At 34.2% G+C, this 23,050-nt stretch overlaps 2 protein-coding genes across 2 annotated transcripts; both read right to left on the bottom strand.

Moving 5' to 3' along the window:
* Window positions 1–307: 307 nt before the first annotated feature.
* Window positions 308–22,393, bottom strand: LOC149072376 (uncharacterized). Its single transcript, XM_089246455.1, has 2 exons — window positions 22,148–22,393; window positions 308–724 (listed from the first exon to the last, which is right to left on the bottom strand). The coding sequence occupies exon 2, from the start codon at window positions 720–722 to the stop codon at window positions 411–413; it is 312 nt and encodes a 103-aa protein (XP_089102581.1). The 5' UTR covers window positions 723–724; window positions 22,148–22,393; the 3' UTR covers window positions 308–410.
* On the bottom strand, window positions 4,209–20,790 carry LOC149072377 (uncharacterized). The gene is made up of 3 exons (XM_089246795.1): window positions 20,525–20,790; window positions 12,576–12,899; window positions 4,209–4,327 (listed from the first exon to the last, which is right to left on the bottom strand). The coding sequence occupies exons 1-3, from the start codon at window positions 20,562–20,564 to the stop codon at window positions 4,209–4,211; spliced, it is 483 nt and encodes a 160-aa protein (XP_089102921.1). The 5' UTR covers window positions 20,565–20,790.
* Window positions 22,394–23,050: the final 657 nt, after the last annotated feature.

Consider the following 23,050-nt stretch of genomic DNA (forward strand, 5'->3'; position numbering starts at 1 on the left):
TCCATACAAATTATATACCGGAAAGGGCTTCGTGGGTCAAGAAAGGTTGAGAACCGCTGCTCTAGGTCATTCTTCCGATCATTGGACATGTGCACATGCTAAGTCACTGTTTTAGTCACTCACAATTGCACCTAGGTCACTCTTTCAGGTGTTACTGACCCAATTCATCTTATAGTTGCTCGCATGCTTTCACACTCCTTATCACCCAGTTTGTTTTGTCCATTCGCATGTCTGTGCAGCGTGTCGGTTTGGAGGAGACCGAAGGAGGAAAATTTAATTCACATCAAACTAAAAGAACAAGACTGACTTGAAAAAAGAATGGATGACTTTAATGACATTTGAATTAGGAACGGGACTGCTAGTTTTCATTCCTCCTACGTGAGAAGTAGATATTGGCTTCCACAAAATCTCTAACTCTCGGATTCCAGGAGATGGCTAGTAACGGAAGTAGACCAACCTCTCAGGTGAGAAGCTACATGAATCTCTTCTGGATGACGGATTTCCACGTGCCTCGCTGCGATTTCGGCCAGCGTGCTGATCAGAAGACAAGTATTCCGCGTGTCTTCTGCTTGTTCCTCCAGAATTTCCAGCATTTGCTGCTCATCTTGCGGGCTGCGCCCTAGTTCCGCCAATATCGCAAATCTGGCCCGCTTCCGCTGCCCATGTTCTGTCAGCTTCCCTTGAAGTACATCAATGAAATAATCTGGGCACCTGGCATCCATATCTGCTTGTTACATGAAAAGAAACACACATTAGTCCAATGCATCTCGATGCAGTATACTCTTGAACTTGCAAAATTTGCAACAGCTGTTGGCAAAACACTAGATACATTCAATTAAAAATCATAAAATTCTCAAGATCTAGTTCCCTACGAATGTGCACAATTTAGATACTCGTGCAACAAGCGCGGATTGGGCCGATCGCTCCTTCCAAGAGCCGAATAATATGGGGAAAATTTATCTGTCCCGTAAAATACGGGATGATCTGATGCACCTACACAATAAGTCGCCTCCGCTCCATTCGTAGCTGAGCAGTTAGGCGGAAAGGTGGTTTTTCTTCGCAACGTTTTATACGTCACCAGGCCGTCATTTAGGAGAGGGTGGGTGGGTGGGGGGGGGGGACAGAAGGGCCGTTGCCCCCTTGGCTTTTGAAAATACACTAAAAATGGCAAATATATATACACACTGAGTACATGTGCTTTGCCGCCCCCCCCCCGGAAAAAGTTGAAATGACGGCTCTGCGTCGCACGTTATTTTTTTTACAATGAATGATAAGCACAGATATCCAAATGAAACAATTTCATGCATCGGGTAGACAGAGAAGACCAGGGGCTCCCGAACCCTTTGAATTTTTCTTCCGTCTTAATTTTTTTTTTCCTTTTTAAATGTTTTACAGTGAAACCTCGATTCCCATGAACGAATTGGCTTATGCGCGTGTACGTGCTTGTGAGCCTACCGTGAAGTCTACGGGCAGATCTGCCATCAATATCTCTAACTATGAGCGAAGTGTAATGGCTGAATAATTGTACCGTTATAGGCCGTAGTGTGCCTTCTCGGGGCAGACTTTCTTGGGCTTCTCTTGAAAGGGTTATTATGCTAAGCAGATGCAAACATTTGTGGAGGGGCCCAATTCAGATCGGTGCCCCAGGCTAGTTACAGCCGTTACTCGATACAACTTATAAATCCCTCTAGTGATATTTTTTTTCAAATATCGTTGAAATTGCTTAGTCTAACTGTTAAACTCTTCTCGATACAACGATATCGTTCACTATGATAAACCTCTATATATATTTTGAGGTAATTTTGAAAAAAACATATTTCTAAATATGAAAAATATCGTAAAGAATATTTCGAGCTAAAACTCCTCACATATTTTATTTGGGCCCCGACTTCTGACGAGCCCGGGGCGTCGAACGACCTTGATCCGCCTCTGGGGTGTTTGGTACCACTGATTCCGTTTGTGTTGAGGTTTTCGGTATCGCTACTTTTTGTGCGATACAACAAAGTGTCTTGCAATACACATCCAACTGCATTTTATCAATAGTAGTACATGTGGGTGGGGGGGGGGGGGGGGGCTAGAGGACACTCAAAAATCATTCGAAAATCTCAAAATCATGCTTTTTCAATTTTCAAGCCCAAATAATTTTGCACATTTTTCGATGTTAGTATATATAGAGTGCTAAAAAAACACTATTTTTTACTACGAAATTTTGAAACAAACACCCATTTTTAAATTTTCTCACCATCAAAAAAACTATTTTGCCACTTTAAAATCTTGAGTAAATGCTCCGACATTGGAGTTTTTGAAACTTCGCCCATTCATTTAAGACAGCGTTTCTCAACCTGTGATCCGCAGGTAGACTTGATAACTTATAATTCTCACTTAATGAAAAATTATTTAACCGTTGCAATTGATATTAGTAATATCCATATGGGTTCAATTAAAAATATACCTTCGCACTTACGTTCACTATAAATCATCGAGAAAAATGCAGGAACATGCGATCGTAAATACGGGATGTCACTAAATTTTGCCAAAAAACGCAATTCATTGCCTTAAATGCAGTTTTACAATTACTTCTAAAATCGCTGAAGGGTGGGTGAATAAATAGCACAAGAAACAAATGTATTTCACGTAAAAAAAATATGGTAAATTAGGATCTTAAATAGGGTAACATACGGGACATAACCACTTGTCATAAAAAGTGTTGCCGGAAGTAATAGCAATCACTAATTTTCACTGAAATTGCTGAAAAACTGACGAAAAATTGTTGAACCTGACAAATATGTAAAATGAATATTTTAGCCATAATTATATCACATAATTTATATAGTGTATTATGAAAACGCTGTGTATTAACGATTTTTCAGTAATTGTTACTAATTCAAATAAAAGCATCTTTGAGAAAACGAGACAAATGTACAAAAAAAACTAGAACCAAAAATGCAGGAATGTCCCGTATACGGGACATAAGCAGTCAGTAAAATAGTTTGACATTTTAGTGGTCCTTGGGTTCAGAAACGCTGATTTAGATGAAAAAAATTTGGTCTGCTCCTTTCATAGATCCTACAGGTTTTTTTTTAATACCTCTTCGAAATAAATCTGCGAGATCATTCATTTACATATATTAAAAATTTTGTAACAAATTTAAATTCAACTTCATTTAAATCAGATTACCATTTTGATTGGTTTTTCATATTTGAATTTGATAAATATTTTCATATTTTACTGGAAAAAAAAACAGGTCTGAAAAACTCTGGAAATCTTCAGATCTAGGAGCAGACGTGCCAACTTTTGGAACCCCCTCGGCGCTCAGACTCGATCAAAAAAAAATTCGCGAAAACTCCTTTCGAAAATATTTTTTTTTTTAAATCAATTAAGGAAAAAAGTTCCATTCTTCCACCCCCCAATGCAAGTTCAGTGCATTGCCCAGAGCAGAACATAATTTCATGTCAGTCTTTCCATGCAGAATAGAGAAATCACATCTACTGTTCATAAAACAATTTATTTTCGTGGGATAGAATAATGCCAGCCTAAGGCCGGTATTACACTGTAAAAGATTGATAAAATCCCTTTTATAAAACTTGAAAAATGCAACCAATAAGCGCATCAGTTACATTCGAGCAAATGCAACCGGTGATCTCATTGGTTGCATTTTTCAAGTTCTATCAAACAGCTTTTACAAAACTTTTATAGTGTAATCCCGGTCTTAGAATCATTTTAGGAGTCGAATATTCAATTGTAAAATCTTCAGAGATCTCAAATAATCCATGTATTATTCAACAAAATTTCCGTTATGATTATGTTCCTCAGTGAATGAATACATCACAACAGATTTGATTTTTTATTTCTTTCAGTTATATACCTCATGCAGAAATGTTCACATGTATTTGATGTAAGTTTCTGTAAAAAAAAAATTAATAAAAGTATAGTTCATAATTCTAGAAGATTTAAGATATTTAATTATACCTGTCAGGGATTATTTACTCTATTGAATTTTTTATCATATTCAACAAAATTGTATTTAGGATATAGTAACAAACCCAATGAGTTTCCAGGCCCTGTACTTGAACCTAAATTGACTAACATTTTATAATTTTCTTATCAGTTTAGGTAAAAAAAAAATCAGAAGTGAATACAACTCAATCCTTTTTCATGTTTTTTGCTGTTGTTACATTCGAAATTCCCAGTTTTGATATGGTCCCTTTTCAATTCGTGGTTTTTTTGTTTTTGTCACATCCAGATCCAATGGCTTTCTTTGTTACTTTATTTCCAGTTGCATAAGCACTGCCTGCTAAAGCTGCAGGAACTGCAATTTCAGCAGCTGCTATTAAAATGCAGGAATTAAAAACGGTAATATACCACCATTTTTATTCAAGTGAGTTTTACTGTGATTGCAATTCGTTCACCATTATTAAATTGATTCAATTGAGTTTTTTGTCAAACACATTTCGTAGTTAGGTACCTTAGATTTGTCTATTTGTAGTGGAATTGTCATCTTTGTTTTGTGTGCGTTGTGTACGCTTTTCAATTTATTTTTCTATAACTGAGAAACTTTTGCTATTATGCAATTACTCATTTATAGTAAAAAATTGTTCAATATCTCTCGTTTGACATTCTCATTAGTCATTTAATTATTTTTATTAAAAAATATATAATAAAATAATTACACATTATTAGTTTTTCCTCTCTATTTCCTACACAAATTTTTTGGGTCAATTAATTTCAAAATATCTAACATAATCTAGCACCCCCCCCCCCAAGTATAATAGTTTCCTTTGAGTTTTTTCAAAGCTTTAATATACCCGTCTCACCCGTTCTATTTTATTATATGTTCCTATTACACTGTTCTGGTTTTTTTCTTTTGCATTTTCATATTCTTTCATTTTAGGTCCTTTCTTTCCACCACTGTTTCTCAGTTGCTTCAAGTATTAATTCATCTAACTATTCATGTTTCATTTATCAATTCAAACTGTAGTTCAATAAAATTCACACATCTAAACCTTTATTCAAATTAATCTGAATAGGTGAAAACATGCTTTCAAAACTTGGACTAATTTTCATATTCTAATTCTGTGGAGGTGGTATATTTTCTATTGCTTTTTTTATTTCACCTAATGCCTTTTTTTGAATGTTCCTGTTCGTTAATTTTTTCAATAACCGGTCTATTATGAATTCAGTTAAAGCTTCTTGAATACCTAATTTTTCTTCTGTTTATTATCATTCTTCCTTACTTCAGCTTTTTCTATAATTTTTCTAATCTTTTTCTATTTGAATCATTTATTTACTTGATAAATTTGCTTACAAGTAAAAAACATTTGCTAGAAATTAAAAAAAATTTTGCTCAGAAGTTATAATTTATTTTTGTATAGGCAAATTATTTTTAAGATAAAAGATTACACAAAACCTGAAGAGTTTCAAGATGTAAATCAATCTTTCGCTACCTGTACATCTGTTTAGACTTGATTGTAGGAGCTTCAGAAAAACCTATTTACTCTTGAACTTAATTTACGATTATTTAAATTTTGATAAATTACATGTGCTAAAGATATAGGCCTATATGAACTTAATTATTCAACGTTTCAAGGAAATTCCATGTTTGAAGGAATAGAAAGAGGATATTTTAAAATTAAGCATTTAAAAAATAAAAATACTTTATTAAATCTATTTGATAAATTTAATAAAGCAGCATCATTTTCTTCAGATATGAATGATTTTATTGTTATTGATGATTTAGATCCAAATAAAAACCGTAATTTTTTTATGACTAACTGAAAAGATCAGAGGATTATAGATTTATTCATTACGAGTAGAAAGAAAATGCATAAATTATATATTTTATTATTCTATTCTTATAAACATTAAAAAATATAAAATAATTGCCATTCTTTCTAATCTTCAACCAAGAGATTCACCAAATTATCAGAGAACAGATGGTAATTTAACTGAAGAATTTCATAAAATATACAAAAAAATATATTCAAAAACCCCGATTTTTTCAAGTTAGATTTAGTAAATCCAAGTATTTGATATAGAAGGAATTTTGAATTTAAATAAATGGAAAAGAAACTAGAAGGATATCTATATGTATATAGAAAAAGTTACAAGTTTTATAATGATATCAGTTTCTCCCAGTAAATTTTTATTTTGAACTTCAAGTTTATCTGCTTTTGTATTTTTACCTATTGCGTCATTGCTGGAATTAGAGATTATTGATAAGTCTGATAATATCCGGAACGAAAAGAATAAATTTTCCTACAAATTTTATAAACAGTTACTGAATTCTTTGAAGGCTAGAACAATTTCAGAAGACGCTTTAATTAAAAAACTGCAATTTTTAAAAAATTTAAAATATTTTCCACTTTAAAAATGGATTATATATATAAACATATCATAATTTTACATATAAATGGTTAAACGTGGAAAAGGTGTAATAAATAAGGCTCTCGATAAATTACCATTTGAAATTCATTTACCAGGTCATTCATTTATGGGCCCTGGAACTCAACTACTCCATGGTAAAAAAAAGACTGAATCCTAATTTAACATATAGTGAATGAAGCAAACCAATAAATAGAGTTGATGATAAAACTAGAAATGAAAAATGTGAGATTCAAATATGTTAGAAGAATTAAACTAAATTCTCCTAATTCAACAATGTGAAAAAAGCTGGAAAAACTAGTTAAACCAATCATAAAAACTAAAAAAACATTTGGCATGGGTACTAATTATATATATATATATTGTTTAAAATGCATAACTTATATAGAAACCACAGATTTACAATTACTAACTTCTAAAAATAATAGGCCTATTATGAAAGGAAAATGTGTAATTTGTGGATTTAAAAAAAAAAATCTCTCAAAAGAAATACATTATAATCCTGAAACAGGTTATTGTGGTATAAATAAATTACCAAAGAAAACACATTTAAATCAAAAAGAAAAATGATTTCTTACATAAACAAGATGTTTATACTAAATATAAACCTTTAATTTGTAAATTTAAAAGATGTAGGATTTATGCATGTCATATTGATGACCAGTGACTGGCAGATTTGTTATTTATGAAGAAATTTAGTAAACAGTGATAATGGTTTCAATTATATTTTAATAGTTATCAATGTGTTAGCAAATATGCTTAGGGTATTCCAATTAAAAGGAAAACTGGGGAAGTAATTAAAGCTATCAAAAAAAACATTTAAAGAAAGAATTCCTGAAAAGATACAAACAGATAAAGGATTAGAGCTTATAAAGATACTAAAAAATTGAAAGATTATCATTTATTCATTGGTTTACAACTGAAAATATTGAAATAAAATGTGTAGTTGAAAGGTTGTCTCTGCCAATGTTCTATGGAAAGTGAAAATTATGTATAGCTCTTTTATCTTAATGTAATTATATAGTTATGCATCTATTTAATTTACAAAAAAAATCAACTTAAATAAAAAGGAGAAAAAATTGGATATTTTTCCAAATAAATATATTCTCTAGAGAGACTTATAATTCAACATATATGGTTAATTCCCAAAGAGTGTACATTCAATATTTTTGAAATTAAAAATTTAAAGTTGAACATTCAAAATGAAATTGATCTGAAATTATAGCCCCAATAACTTGAAGTTTAATATTTCATAATTTTCACTTTTATTTTGCAATTTTTTTGGCTTTTATGACTGAAAGTTATGGATTTTGTCCACTCCGATAAGAAAACAAATGTAAAAAAATAAATATTTCTGCAGTTTTTCTCTTAAAATAATGAAATCAGTTTATTTCTTAAACATAAGATGAAAAATTCAATTTTAAAATATTTGACTTATTCTGTTTAGATGGTTTTTCAAAATAGCATATAGAAAAGTTGATTTCTTACATATATTTATAGCTACTTAAAATGATAACTTTATTTTTAACTGACAATGGGTTGGTAATTTATAATTCAACATCTTAGTTAAAAGTGATCTTACATTTTTTTGCCTGTGAACTGCAAAAATACTTCCCATAAGAGAGTACACCATTTTAACAGTGCAATGTGCAAAAACAAATTTTTAACTGAAAGATATCTTATATGTTCTAAATAGGCTATGAAAATACACTTATATACAAAACGTGATAGGTGACCCAGAGATTCTTGTATAACCTTTGAAAAACTCCACCCCATGAGGAAATTCAAAAAACACTCCCCCCCCCCCTCCTCGTAGTTACACTGGACTTGCTCAGCTGTACATTATATCAGCATGATTTTTCTTTTACTTCAAAATTTTTTTTGAAATTTAACAGTAATTTGATGTATAAATCTTGCATTTATACCTCTCACACCAATGACCCAGAGTGGACTGGGGGTGGGGGGAGTAGAGCCTGGAAAAAGTAATAAAGGAATTATTAGGGTTCCATCCAATAAAATACAGGATGCAATGTCAACGACTTTTACTCATACTAAAATATATATTTTGACACATCTTCCTGGATATGTGCTTGGCAGTGTTTTGATGATCTGTACTACTTAACTTTGGTATTTAACTGAAAAAATAACATGGACAATGTGGTAAAGGGTTTAAATTAAATAGATAACTTATTAAATTCGACTTTGAACTTCAAAACCTCTAAACTAATAAAACTTTATTTTAAATCATAGTTTCCATTTTGTTGCGTTGCTCAAGTTTTTGGAAGATTTAACAGAATGGACAATTTATCCCAGTTCATTATAAATTTAAATGATTGATGAAGACTTATATTTTGAAGCATATCGCCATGTTCTATTACTTGATATAGATGAAAATTAAGTATTTATGATAATGATTTAACATAGTGGACATTCCACAGTGAAAAATCTGGTTCTAGACATTACATGTGAATGTTAAGCTGTTTTTCAAGTCAAATACAAAAAAGTTGAACAAGATTTAAAAGAACTTTTAGTGCATGGTTGAGCTTGCGGAATTTGTGTCAGAAAGTATTTTCGTAGGTGCAGTACAGAGGAGTGCCGATACGAAGATGAGGTAGGCTAAAGGGTTCCAAGACGTCTAAGTATGGCCCACAAAAGCATATGCAGGTTGGGATTGCATTGATTATTAATGAATTTAAGAGAGACTGCAATGTTGGAACGCTGCTTCGGGAGGTGGGGGTCATGTGACCTGAGCCTTCTAGGTTCCAGTGCCAATGAGGTGCTGATGAATTTGCAATTGAAATTTAAAAAAAAATTTGAGTGAATTTTTATTTTAACATGATCATGTCCTAAAAGGATATGCCAATGTTGGCATGTATGGGAATGACCCATATATAATGAATATAAATTTTTTTTTATTTTTTTTAAATTTATTTTTATTAAACGTGATCTTCACGTATTCCCAAGGGATCAGCATGATCCGTCCAGGGAATTTGTTAGTGTTAGTAGACATTCATGCCCGAACCGGGATTCGAACCCAGACCTGCACAGTGAGAAGCTAGTTCCCTAACCACTCGACTGCCAGGCGGCAAGTACATGTATTTTTTTTCAAATACATGTACATTTCATTAATAAGCATATTAACAATATAATACATGTATTATATATTTTTTTTCAAATATACCACTGATGTAGTAACAAAAGCAACTAGATTTTTAGGTAAACAAAATTGTGATTATTGTCAATTTACAAAACACCAGATCACCACATATGTCCTCTCAAATGTGACAGATGTTTTAATAAGAGTGATTGTAATGGTTGATGAGTGTTATAATCCCAAAAGGAAAGACAGCAAAGGTAATAGCGTATGTCATTGTTTATGGAAATGTCTGAAATGTAAACAAATTATTAACAGATGTGCAGAAAAAAAACCTAAAAATCATATAGTGAAAAAAGATGTAAAAGTTGTTGGAAATGGATTTCAAATGATCATAAATGCTATATGAAAAAGATTAAAAATGGTAAATTTGAAAAGAATTGTCCTGAAATCATTCCATTTAAGGATGGTGTAATTAAATATAAATACACTGAGAAATATATATTTTTTGATATTGAAACCAGAAACAGGAATTCATGAAGTAAATCTAGTTATATACGAAAATTATGATGGTAGTGGAGATATTCCAAAACGAAAATGATTTGTGATTTTGGATATACTGTATTGGATAAACTGTATTAGCTCATTATGGAAAGAGATTCGATTTTTAACAGTATTTACTGTTTCAAAAATAAAATTCAAGTGTTCACTATATATCGTGGAAACAATTATATGCATGCATCTCGCTATAAAATATTAGATTCACAAATTCAATCAATTTTATATTAATTCTATTAAGAGATATTCCAAAAATATTTGGATTGGAATTGGCAAAAGGGTTTTTTCATTGTTTTAATAAAGAATGCAATCAAAACTATATAGGTAAATATACTGAAAAAAAAAAACAATACTATGGATGCGATTCAATGAAAAAAATTTGAATGAAAAAAAAAAAGAATTCTTAAAATGGTATATAAAACAGTTAAAGATGAAACTGTTTTATTTTCAAAGAGAATTTATTAATTACTGTAGATTGGATGTAGATATTCTAAGAGGAGGATGTTTAGAATTAAGATTCTTAGAAACTGCTAACATAGAACCATTTGATTATGTAACTAGCAGATGTATGCAGGGCCGGGCTTAGGAATTTCGCGGCCCGGTGCAAAAGATTTTTTGCAGTCCCTTTAAAAAATTTTATGCAGTCACTCCCCAACTCAAATTTTTCGAATAACGAACAAATCTTGAAGGAAAAAAAATTGTTCAAAAAGAACTAATTTTGTTACTCATTTTTTTTCATCATTTCAGGAGCGTGTTGATAGTTGAGATCCAATCAAACAGGATATATTGAGAGGGAATCACATGTTATATAACTAATTTGATAACATTTATAAATGATTAATAATAATTAGCGCTGTCCACCTGCCAACACTTCATCGTCGCTTGAATCATATTGAACAAACATTTCTTACACTTTTAAAGCGTTTCATATCTTTATCAAATATATGCTGCAGTTCGATAACTGATCATTTTACGAATCTTTTATTGCTGTTTTTGCTTAATTAATATAAATAATAGAAGTGAAGAAATTAAGTACTGGGATTCACAAAAATAAAGAACATTCTGAAACACGTTAGAACTGTATTTTTGAAAATGCAGATTAATTAAGAATTATCTTATGAGCTCTCTAATTGTATTCTGCTTACCATTCCCACTTTAAAAGTTTTCTCGCTGAGTACGACTTATTTTCGTAATCCTAACTTCTACTAACACTTATCGAAATTTCCCGTTTAAAGCGTTTTCTCACCTACAACGTTTTTTTTTATGAGTTTTTGGAAACCTCTATAAGTGGGATTCACTATGTACGAGCCCTCCAATGTTATTACTTGTTTAAAACAAAGAGTTTCTTGAGCCGCAAATAAAATCCAATATTGTGATGTGTTGTCGATTCAAATTTGAAATTCAAAAAGACGCCTGGTATAGGTTGTCGAATATTAGTAACACTAGATGCAATCAACTTAAACATCAGATATAATTTATTTAATAGCTGGCAAACACATTTTCTTATCAGAGAATGAACTATCAGGACTGCAGGCAACGTAGCCTACATCCTAAATTTTTGGACCTTTGTGCTCTTAAATGTTTTTATGCATGAACTCTCTGTTCATGAAACAAAATATCTAATGTCGGCATTGTACTAAAAGAGTAAATAGATTGAGAAAAAAATAATCAGATTTACTGGAGATTGTGTTACTTTTTTTCTGGAAGTTCAGTAGTAAAGATTGTCAAAATTTAGAAATCATACATTGTATGTTCTCTTTCAGAATATATGAGAGAATGATACATAGATGGTGGTGTTAGCAAATTTCGAAGAAGTTCTCAAGCCTCTTAGGGAAACATGACAGTTCAGAGGTTCTCAGGAAGCCATGCAATTAACACTCCGAAGGACAGTGATCTTCTAGAGATGCCCATGCCACAGGCTACTATGGCCATGGCCCCCACAAGGGGGGGGGGGGCTGACAGGACTCTAGCCCTGGGGTCCGGAACAGTTCTCATAATTTTTTGCTTTTTCACGCTATTCTTTACTTAACTACAGAAGGGACCTGTAAAAAATCTGACCGGGAGCCCACAAAAGAGAGAGCCTGGAGACCAGTGGAAGCAACGCGGGATGAAATTGCAAACATTTACCGCACTCATTTTGGATGGAGTAGCAGGGGTGACTGCGAGATTACTATTGTCACAGAACAAGATTTTCAAAGAGCTATAGTGGATTAAGATTCAAAAAACAGAAAATTAATAAAAAAAATTTCAAGCAGATTGTTTCTACTTGCTACTATTTAGATAAAAAATAGAGCTATGTTCGATAACATATCCACCCAAACTTTTAGGGGAGCCGAGCCAGCTCTTTAAAAATGTTGGGGGGGGGGGGGGGCCTCGGACACATGAGCCAAATACAAGTTTATGCCTATGGAAAGGACAAAACAGATTTGAATGAGAACAAGCAGCGAATGCTACTGAAATTTATTCAACTAAGAGCGTGACTAATGACGCCAACTTGGAAAGAACTCTCGACGCCAGATGGAAAAAAATTCTCTCATCTGACTCCAATCGCTGCTCAAGGAATGGCGTAGACGCTCTGTGACTTGTGATGCCCACTCCCTAAGCTGGAAGGCAACATGGATGTCTTGGGGATGCACACGCTCGATATGGTTAGCAGCACTTGCAGCACAATTGTACAGCAGCCGGGCTGTGTTGCTGATATCTTCCTTTTGATCTTCCAGGATGAAGAGCAGCTCTTCAATGTCTTCAAATGTTCCTCGTTGCTCCAATTCAGACATTCGGCTTGACCTCTGCTCCTGACGCTCAAAATTTGCCATCAGCTTATCTTGGAGCTCAGCAAGGAAATGAAACGGACAGCGGTCCATCCCTACTTGAGATAAAAAGGAAAAATTAGTCTTAACCATAAACAATTAAGAGAAAAAATGGTACCGTACATAGCTGCGACTAAATTTTACTTTTCTGGCCTTTATTCATATCCTATTCCAATCTATAATGATTGCCTTTGCCTTATAGCAGGGGGTGCTCAACCTCCTGCCCGCAGGCATCTACACATAGATGAAAAACACTGATAAATTTAATTCAAATATATGGTGCATACATTCAAGTATGAAAGTATCTCAGCACCAGACAATGGTGCTGAGATACTTTCTGTGTACTTGGATATAGTCTAGCAACAAAATCAATAATGCATTACCAAAAATTTCTATACACATTATCTTTAACCGCACGCCCTAAAGTGTATTATGATATAATGAAATACTTTTTTTAAATTGTTTCGTGGACTTATTAAAATTCTCGATGGGACATGCCAGTGGTTTGTGCACTCGTGTGATTTAAATGCTTGAATATACAAAGTTTCCAACAATCGAATAACAGGAAAACGGTGACAGATATTAAAGTCATTTAAGGAAGTCATGTGTAACTAACCTCCTTTGCTTCTATGATCACGTGACTAAGGCTTTGGGTAAGAGCAAAAACGTCAACGTTGATTACCTTGATTTCCAGAAGGCATTCAATCGGGTCAAACATGGCAAACTCTTGAAGCGTTTACACGAGATTGGAATTGGGGGCAACTTGCTGAATTGGATAGAATCATGGTTAAGAGATAGGTCGCAACGAGTTATGGTGAACGGGGAATTCTCTGGTTGGACAGACGTCACAAATGGAGTTCCTCAAGGAAGTGTCCTTGGTTCCATTTTCACTTTTTATCGATAAACTCGATCAGGGTATCGATGGGATTACTGGCAAATTTGCAGATGATGTGAAGCTAATGGGGGTAATCGGGAATGAAAGCCATAGGGAGTTGCTGCAGACCAACTTAAACAGGATTGCAGCATGGTCAATTGAATGGAGCATGACGTTTAGCGTTGATAAGTGCATGGTCGCTAATTTTGGTTCGAACAACCCACGGTTCTCTTACGAGTTGAATGGTGTCACTATCCCGGATCCAACTAGGGTCACCGATTTGGGAATTCTCATTGACGAGCGACTTAGGTTTTCTGAACATTGTTCAGCGGTGGTCAAAAAAACGAATAGAATGCTTGGTCTCATTTTCAAAAAGGTCTCTTCGCGTTCTCCTATAGTCATTCTACCGCTTTTTCAAGGCTTAGTTCGTCCTGGACAGGAGTAGGCTGTAAGGTTTTGGAGACCATAGCTACAGAGGGACATAGACTTGGTTGAAGGGGTGCAGAGAAGAGCTGCACGTGACCTTATTGGCACACGGGGCTTGAGTTATGAAGAGAGACTTCATTTTTTGAATATGTTTACATTGGATGAATGCAGGTGTCGAGGAGATATGATCGAAGTGTTCAAAATTTTCAATGGGATGGACCATGAACTTTTAGTACACCGCCAATCAACTGCTTTTACAAGGGGACACCAGTATCGATTGGTGAGGGACAATGCAAGGTTATGGTGTCACAGGGAATTTTTCTCTAATAGGGTTGTTAATAAATGGAATAGCTTACCCCCGGAGGTAGTTAATTTGTAATACAATTGACACGTTTAAAAAGAAATACGATAAACATGTTGGGGTAAATCGAGAAGCTATCCATAATTAGAATAAGACAACCATAAGTATTCTTTATGGGCATTGTATAATATTTTATCATATGTATATATTGTTTATAACTTGTGTTAATTGCATTTTTAATTGGGTTGCTGTTTTTTTTTTTTTTAAATATATGAGATCCATATTTTTATGGGCATCTTTTTATCAGCCACCTCGTTGGGCATTTTGCCTGTTGTGACGTTGTATTTGTATACATTCTTAGGAATGTAAATGTGCAAAGTCAGGAATTTCAGCTACCTCATTCATGTTTCAAGGGATTGTATAGTTATTAAAAAAAATTAACTCTTTATATGGACACCCTGTACCCAAAAACCAAATTAGAATGTTGTTACAATACGTGTTCTGTTGCCAACAAAGAAATTTCTACATTTCTAAGTGAAATATTCGCAGATATATCTGAATTCAAAAACAGGAGAAAAGGAAAGAAGCATTGTCTGTTAGTTTTTGCTGCTTTTTCCCTTACTTTCCTAAGATTTTCGAATTTAAATATCTCAGCGAATACTTACAAACATGGAAATTCTTAAACTGTTTTTGTTCTTCTCCCTATGCTACTTTTATACTGAAAGCTACATAATAAAAAATATAATACAAACATTACGTAAAAAATTCCTTTAAAAGTTAATTTAGTATTTAAAAGGTTATAACAACACATTTTATAGATTTTCTCCCGTGATACCAAAATCAACTTTTGTGAAAAATCTTTACATGATGAGTATTCTTCAATAGTTTCCAAAACTATGTTCATCAGTTTCCAGACAATTTTCCAAAATTTCAATTCTACAGGTCTGCATAATCAATTTTATTACATTAAATTGATTCTAAATGCGAATTAACATGGGATTTACCAAGCTGTAATCAATTTTTTATATTAGAATTAAAAACGAAATTACCAGTCACTAAATTACTGATTTGCTCATTCTCAGGAAATGTTGCCAGGCCATTTAAGTGCTCTGGAACTGTGCAACGCATCAGTCAAGAGACCCGTAATTATGCCAGGGATCACTTAAGTACTCTGGGAATGTTCCGCAGGTAACTTGAGTGATGTAGAACCGCACTGGGGACCACTTAAGTACTCTAAAACTGCGCCACATGTCACTCCACGGATCTCTAAATGTGCCATGGATCGTTCAAGTGTTCTGTAACTGTGTCGTGGGTTACTTAGGTGATCTTTCAATATGAAAGTGATCTTTGAGGCCTACTTCAGTGATCTGAAAATGTGCACAGGCGACTTAAATGCTCTGGAATTGTGCCAAGGTCATTTAAATGATTTGTAAATGTGCCCCTTAGTTCATTTTTGCAAAATTAGGTTTTGGGGGCAAGCCACACATCAGATAACCTTTCAGGGCTACATTTGGTCAGTAGGTCAAGGGTTTACCATTTTTTAAAGAAATTTTGAGATTTAACCCTTCAAATAGCATGGACATTAACAGAAATCGATTATAACAACATATTAAGGTATTTTGTTTTGAAATGCCCGGGTGGGCTCATGCGTTAAGACGGCAAGCAGGAACAAAAAATTCTGGGCATACTGAAGCAAAATTCGCTATTTGGCGCAGAAAAATACGAAATTACACTATTAGAACAGGATGGCGCAAGATGTTAATTTTGGCGCAGTGCGGAGCAATTGGCGCAGAGTTCCCACCCGTGACTACTGATAGGGCGATCCTACAATGGTGATCCGTGGGCCTCTCATGTTACAGAGTTGAGGATGTTATAAAGGCGATTGAGTTCAATTTCAAGTGTGTTGAGGATTTTGGAAAAAAAAGTTGGATTTGACAGATGTATGTAGTACATCTTAATAAGAAAATGAAAAACGAGAATTTGAAACCAGAAATGAGAGAAATGTTATATTCATATAAATGAGCTGAATGGCACCGCTGTGGTGGTCAGCTGAAATTGGTTTTCAGCAGTTCTCAACTTTGAGATGCAAACTGATCACTTGTTAAAAAGTTTCGCAACAGACACAACATATAATGGTACAAATATTCAAACATTAAACGCATCACTCAATTTAAAATATAGATGGCAACACTAAAAAAATTCACACACAACATTAGCTACGCACTCAGACTAAGGTACACGTTCACACCTCTGGCACAATCAGTAGTAAACAGGTACAGACTTAAGTATTTTACGGAAACTTTGCAGCCCTTTAAAATGATTTTTCCTGATCCTCCAATGTCTTGGCACATGCCTAGATTACATTAGCACCCGAGAACCACTATCAGACTACAGTATGTACTATGTTGTATATTTACGGTGAAAAAAAAACACTTGGCAATAAATTTAAGCCTATTGCTCAATGAGAAAAACAGTAAGTGTGCCCCGGGCAATTGAAGGTTTAGAACCTATACTTTATAATCATGCCCTTCCTTAAGATGGGGAGGGTGACACGACTCCACCCTGGTGATAGAAATGATTCTTATATATATATAATATTCTTATCAATTTAGTTTTCTCAATATATAAATTCCCTATAGAGGGGCCCCAGTGAAAAATGTCCTGGAGCCCACTTAAGATCACAGCACCAGTATGGAAGGTATGTGAGGACTAGACAGATTATCTAATCAGAGGTTGCAACTAAATACTCTTTCAACAAGCATGCATTCCCCACCCCCTCCATGTAATATTAAATACATTGCTGAAGGAAACATTCAGTGCTCTTTCTGGTCCAGAACACAAGGTAACAAACCCGCGTGCGCTCTTGGCTTGGAGCAGGACCACTTTCTTGCTCAGAGCTCCCAAATTTTCAGAGCCATGCAATTGGTTGCATTTTGCATCACAGGTTTCTCAGCCTCAAAGAACACTATACTTTTGGGACCCCCAAAATTTCATATTAGCTTAGAGCCCCAACTCAAGGCATTAGCTTGGGGGAGGAGTCAGAAGAACTTTGAACTACTGCTTTGTTGGGAACTCATTCAATGAAAGCATTTTTATTCAGTTTTGCGGATCCTAAAGTTTAATGGCCTGGTGTAGCTACACCCTTTCCACCTGCTCAAAAGGGACATACATTTCCAACTTTTTCCCTGGGTGGGTAAGCAAAGTATATATACAGTGGAACTTGCTTATAAAGTTTTTCAAAAAATTGCCATGAAAAAATGTTGTAAGCAGGAAAACGTCTTAAACGGGAAATCAATGGGAACTTGTTAGAGTTTGGACCAAGAAAATAATTTATACCAAGTGGAAAAACGTAAGTGGGAACATTATAAGCAAGATCGACTGTATATATTGTATATCATTGGTGTGTGCAAAGGGGGTTGGGGTTCTAACCCCCACTCCTCAAGCCGAGATTATAGTGTTATTTCACAGGGAAAACGTAAACCCCCCACTTGAACTCTCCTCGAGAAAATTCTGCGTATGCCTATGTATGTATATATACCATTTCTAGTGTATTTTTTAAACTAGGGAGTCCCAACCCCAACAAATGATGGGCCTGCTTGCCTGTCAAAGTCCAACCCTGGTAGTAAATTTCTTTTGGCAATAGAGCAGAGTTGTGCTTGATTTAAAAGAAAAATAAAACCTACTAAACTCAAGAAAACTATTTAAGAATTAAATATGTATGAAAATGTTAATGTGTTTCAAACTGACAAAAATGGCACAATGATGTCAATTCATATATACATTAGACCAGTCGACTCCACCTTTGATGCTGGGGGGCATTGCCCCCCCCAGTCACATCTTCACCAATGAACAGCAGCTTAATGATTTTTTAAAGGTTATGTGCAATTATATTTTGGCCGATTAAAGCTCTTCTGCCATATTTTATAAACAATTCCACTTTCTCTCAATTGGGACGGCTTTTACATAAAAGGAACCAACTGCCATAAAATTAAAACAGAGAAAAAGCTATTTAAAGTTATCTTTGATTCGATTATCTCTTCAGTTTGGTAGTTGGTTCAAGTGCACACAGATAACAACACAGCCTGTTTGCCACTTTGTTCTATTTAAATAAAAAATCCCACCTCTTTCAATAGTTTAATTGTCGGTATATCTCAAATGTTAAAAATGACGCTTTGTATAAAAGCCGTCCAATTTGAGAAAAATTGTCTAAAAATCTACAAGTTCCCATAATATAAAAAAGTTGAAGTATTTACGACCCGTAGATTATAATATTTAGGGATTGAAAATTTAAAAATTATGCATGATCACTGGTAAATGTGATAAATAGCAAAACTTATCAAATTTTATTGAGGTGGTTTGATATTTTATCGCTATTACAAATGTATGTTATATAGGTGCTGCAAATATAGACTCCAACACTGCTTTCCATTCTCCTACAGGGCCGCAACTAGGGGAGCAGGTGGGTCTCATGCCCGGGCGCTGGACCAGAGGGGATGCAAATTTTATACTCAAACCTCTCCTTCAACATTACAAGGGGGTGCCAAAATTCACACTTGTCCCGTGTGACCAAGCATCTAGTTGCAGCCCTGTTCTCCTACAAAACCTTTAGACATCTTTTTGACAACTTTTTTTTTTAAAAAAGTTGGACAAATTTCTTATTTGGCAATAAAAATGTATCTGTTAAATACTTCAAGTTGTAAAATATGTTCATAAATAGGAATCAAAAAACTTCTATTAAAGAAATAATTTACGTCATCTCCCATAGAAGAAAAAAATTCTCTACTATGAATCAATCTAAATGAGGTCACCCAATTCTTAACTACAGAGGAAAAATGATTCCTAGTCAAGAATGAGGTTGCAAAATTCCTGCTCCCTTTTTAGCTAAAGATCAAATTCGTAGTTAAGAAGCAGATTCTTATTAAGAATCAGAAAAGGTAGTACAACCCCTGGGTCGTTATTCCCCATAGGCAGAGATAGACTTGGAAGTCTGGCGGGAACTGTCATTATTGCTGGGGGGGGGGGGGGGGGGGGCAAGATGTCGATTCATCTATACATGAGATCTGTCGACTTCACCTTTCATGCTAGGGGGCAATGCCCCCCCAAGCGCACATTTTGACGCCCCCTTGCAATGTTGAAGGAGAAGCTTCAGAATGAAATTTGCGCCCCCTCGGGTCCAGCGCCCGGGGCACGAGACCCGCCTGCTCTCCCTAGTTGCGGCCCTGGGTACACAAATAGCCTACTTCAACCTACAATTTACCAAAATTCTTGGAAGATTTTTTTTTTTTTTTAAGGTCATGCCTATGCTTATACTAATCACAACTCCAGTTCCAACTAATTATCACATAATTTATATTACCAATCTAAAAAATGCTGTCCCACATTATCATTAAAAATAAATTCTAAGAAATGTAAAATTTAAAAGAACCGAGCACCAAAGAGTTAATTTTTTTTACCCGCCAATATTAAGGAGAATAATTTAAGTCTAAAAAGTTTTTTATTTTACAAACGAAATACAGGCGATTTCAATGGTGTTGCAAACCGATTCCACCGATACTATCAACAAACTTCATTGACACTTACAATATAATAGAAACTTAGAATGAGACTGCCAACTTTCGCCAGATGCCGACTCAAGTCCCAAAAATCATAATCTCCAAAATACCTTTGTTTTTTATGGGCTATTTTTTATTTTCTGCTTCAACTCGGAAAAAATTGAAGTTGTGTAATTATTAAAAATGTTTATTAACCACTCGCTAAAATACCCGGGTTTTCTTCAATGAGGCTTTTTGGATCACGTGATATCTCCCTCTTCTTTTTGAGGGTCATACAAACCGTTAACCGATATGGCGACTTCCTGCGGGACTCATGGAAAACAAATCTAGATTAAAGAAACGTCGAAATTAATAGTTTATTTTTGATGAGCACTGGTATTTCCGATTTTTTCCCCCTGAGCTTCAAGTTATTTTTTCTACTTCAACTAGAAAAATTGGGTGGAAATAATTATCTAAGATTTAAATCTATATCATGTTTTTGCGTATTATGTAATTTATATCGGCTTAAATATAACTAATTTCACTCACCTCTGCCGTGGGCTATTCCAACAACCATGTTCGACAGCATTTGTGAAGATGAATGGTCGATCCGTAATAAATAACATTAATCGGAGAATTTCAAAGATGATCAGCGTAGATCCGACAATTTTTGAAGACACTTCCTTTCACCATCTTCAACCAACTGTATTTTCATGCTGAATTCCGACATCTAGTCTTTCAGTGCGTAATATAAATTCGATACTGTTGCAGTCTCGTTCATTTTTTTTTCAACAGTTATTGCAACTTTGACGAATACGAACCACACTCGATACCTGGTAAGAGAAACCCAAAACAAGCTACTTCACAGTATATAAAGCTTAATGCCCTTATGACGTCACTCGCCAAAATTTGCATATTTTCACGGATACGAGACATCACGACACGATCCGGTTGAACGCAACATTTAAGTTTTTGTGGAACAATTGATGCAATGATTATAATTAAACAATTTTGATGAATTTGACGTCGCTTGGTACGTTTCGACATTTTCACGAATATAAGATACGGTTGAACATGAAAGGTTTTTGGCGAATGATAATTCATTAAAAATTTACTCTGATAATGATTTTGACGTTTGTAAAATGCTTAAAATTCGATCAAAATTCAAAACTAGTCACATCGTAGCATTTTAAGAGTAAATATGCTTGAATATCCATCTGCTCAGTTAGTTATGAATAAATAACTAAGAAAAGTGAAATTAATTACCGAAAAGTTATTAAAACTGGTCATTAGGTTATAAGAGAGACCAGAGTTTACTTGTGAAACGACAAAATAAGAAAACTAAATTACGGTAACAATTTTTATATTGAATTAATTCAAATTATCTGATCAGCAAAATTTATTTAAAATTTCAAAACATTCAATTTATAATAGAATCATTGAAATAGTGAGTAAAAAATAATTATCGGTAATTATGATGAAAACTTGGCACCACTCGGCCACGTTTGGACATTCTTGCGAATACAAGATGACACCAATTATACGGTTTGTGAACATGAAAGATATTTTTTTGGAGAAATAAAATTTACTATGTTGATTTTGAAGTTGATAAAAACATTTTTAAATATTGACTAAATTTTAAATGAGCCGCATTGAAGCCTTTCAAGAGTAAAAGTGCTTTAGTGTCTGCTCAGATCTGTATAAAAAACTAATATATAATTAAATTAATTATCGAAAAGTTTATGAAACTGGTCATTAGGTAAAGAGAGATGACAGGTTTGACAGTCACAGATATGACTTAATAAAATATAAAAATATAATATTTCTGGTTGACACAAGTCCAAATATAAATTCTGATAAGAAACAAACAAGAAATAAACTCAACCAATAATTCTGTGGTATTTGGCCTGGACATAACTCTAAAATCACATTTTTGAGATATAAACATTTTCAATGTGATTTAAAAATCAAAATAAAGCATACACACAAAAACACATGGAAATATCATATATCAGCATGTTGTTTAGCCGTACGCACGGATTTGCGCATTTATCTCACTTCTAATTAGTTATAATTAGCAAGACTTACTATTAGATCAAAAACCATTTTTTGGAGATATGTTCTGACCAAACACCACAAAATTATTACATGAGAATAATACAAATTCCTTACCTGATCTACAAAATTAAGTGAAGATTTTAGTCCACAAAATTACACCAATTCCTCGATTTCATTCACAGCGACAATTATTCATTCACTAATTTAAGATTTAAAAAAAAAGTGCTTGTTTTTCCTGCACTTAAAATATCTCAAATTTCTTGGGCTAAGCTGCTTATAAGACCGAACATAAAAGATAATTTCACGTAATTGAGAACCTTTCACGAAACAACAGCCACGATTGACATCTCGAGCAACACTAAGCAGTCAGTAATGATAACCTCAAGAGAAATTTCCCTCGAAAATTTCCCTTTTCACTAAATTTTTCCCCCACACATTCCGAAAGTTGTGCTGCTATCTATCGGTGGAAATACGCATTCAAGTATTTTTTACTAGAAAACCATTGTTTTGCGTTTATATATTTTTTCAAAAAAATTCTTTTGTTTGATGAACTCTCAAAATTTCCCACAAACGCCAAGAAATTTCCCATGTGGACCAATTTTGGCCAATTTTTCCCACGAATATGGGAAATTTCCCACGAGTTACCCATGGGCGGAGATACGGGGGGGGGGCACAGCGTCAAAGGTGGAGTCGACAGATCTAATGTATATATATACACATGAATTGACATCATCATCATCGTGCCCACCAGCAATAATGACCGTGCCCCCCCCCCCAGACTTCCAAGTCTATCTCCGCCTATGGAGTTACCATCACTGACACTAAGTCTCAATCTAGTTTCTCCCTACAGTGCAATGCATGAACGAGGTAACTTTAAAATTGGCGCTTAGCGGCGACTGTTGCTTGGCACCAACATTTTACCTGGCTACGATAAACAATATATTCACTTAATTTTACATCGGACTCACGACTGCAATTGTTGTAATGGGTACTGAAAGAGGTTCCAGCCGCGAAGGC

The sequence above is a fragment of the Pholcus phalangioides genome, unplaced genomic scaffold (genome assembly GCF_987345545.1).
Source record: "Pholcus phalangioides strain wild (caught in Gottingen) unplaced genomic scaffold, Ppha-v1.0 ptg000017l_1, whole genome shotgun sequence".
In the NCBI taxonomy this organism is placed as follows: domain Eukaryota; kingdom Metazoa; phylum Arthropoda; class Arachnida; order Araneae; family Pholcidae; genus Pholcus; species Pholcus phalangioides.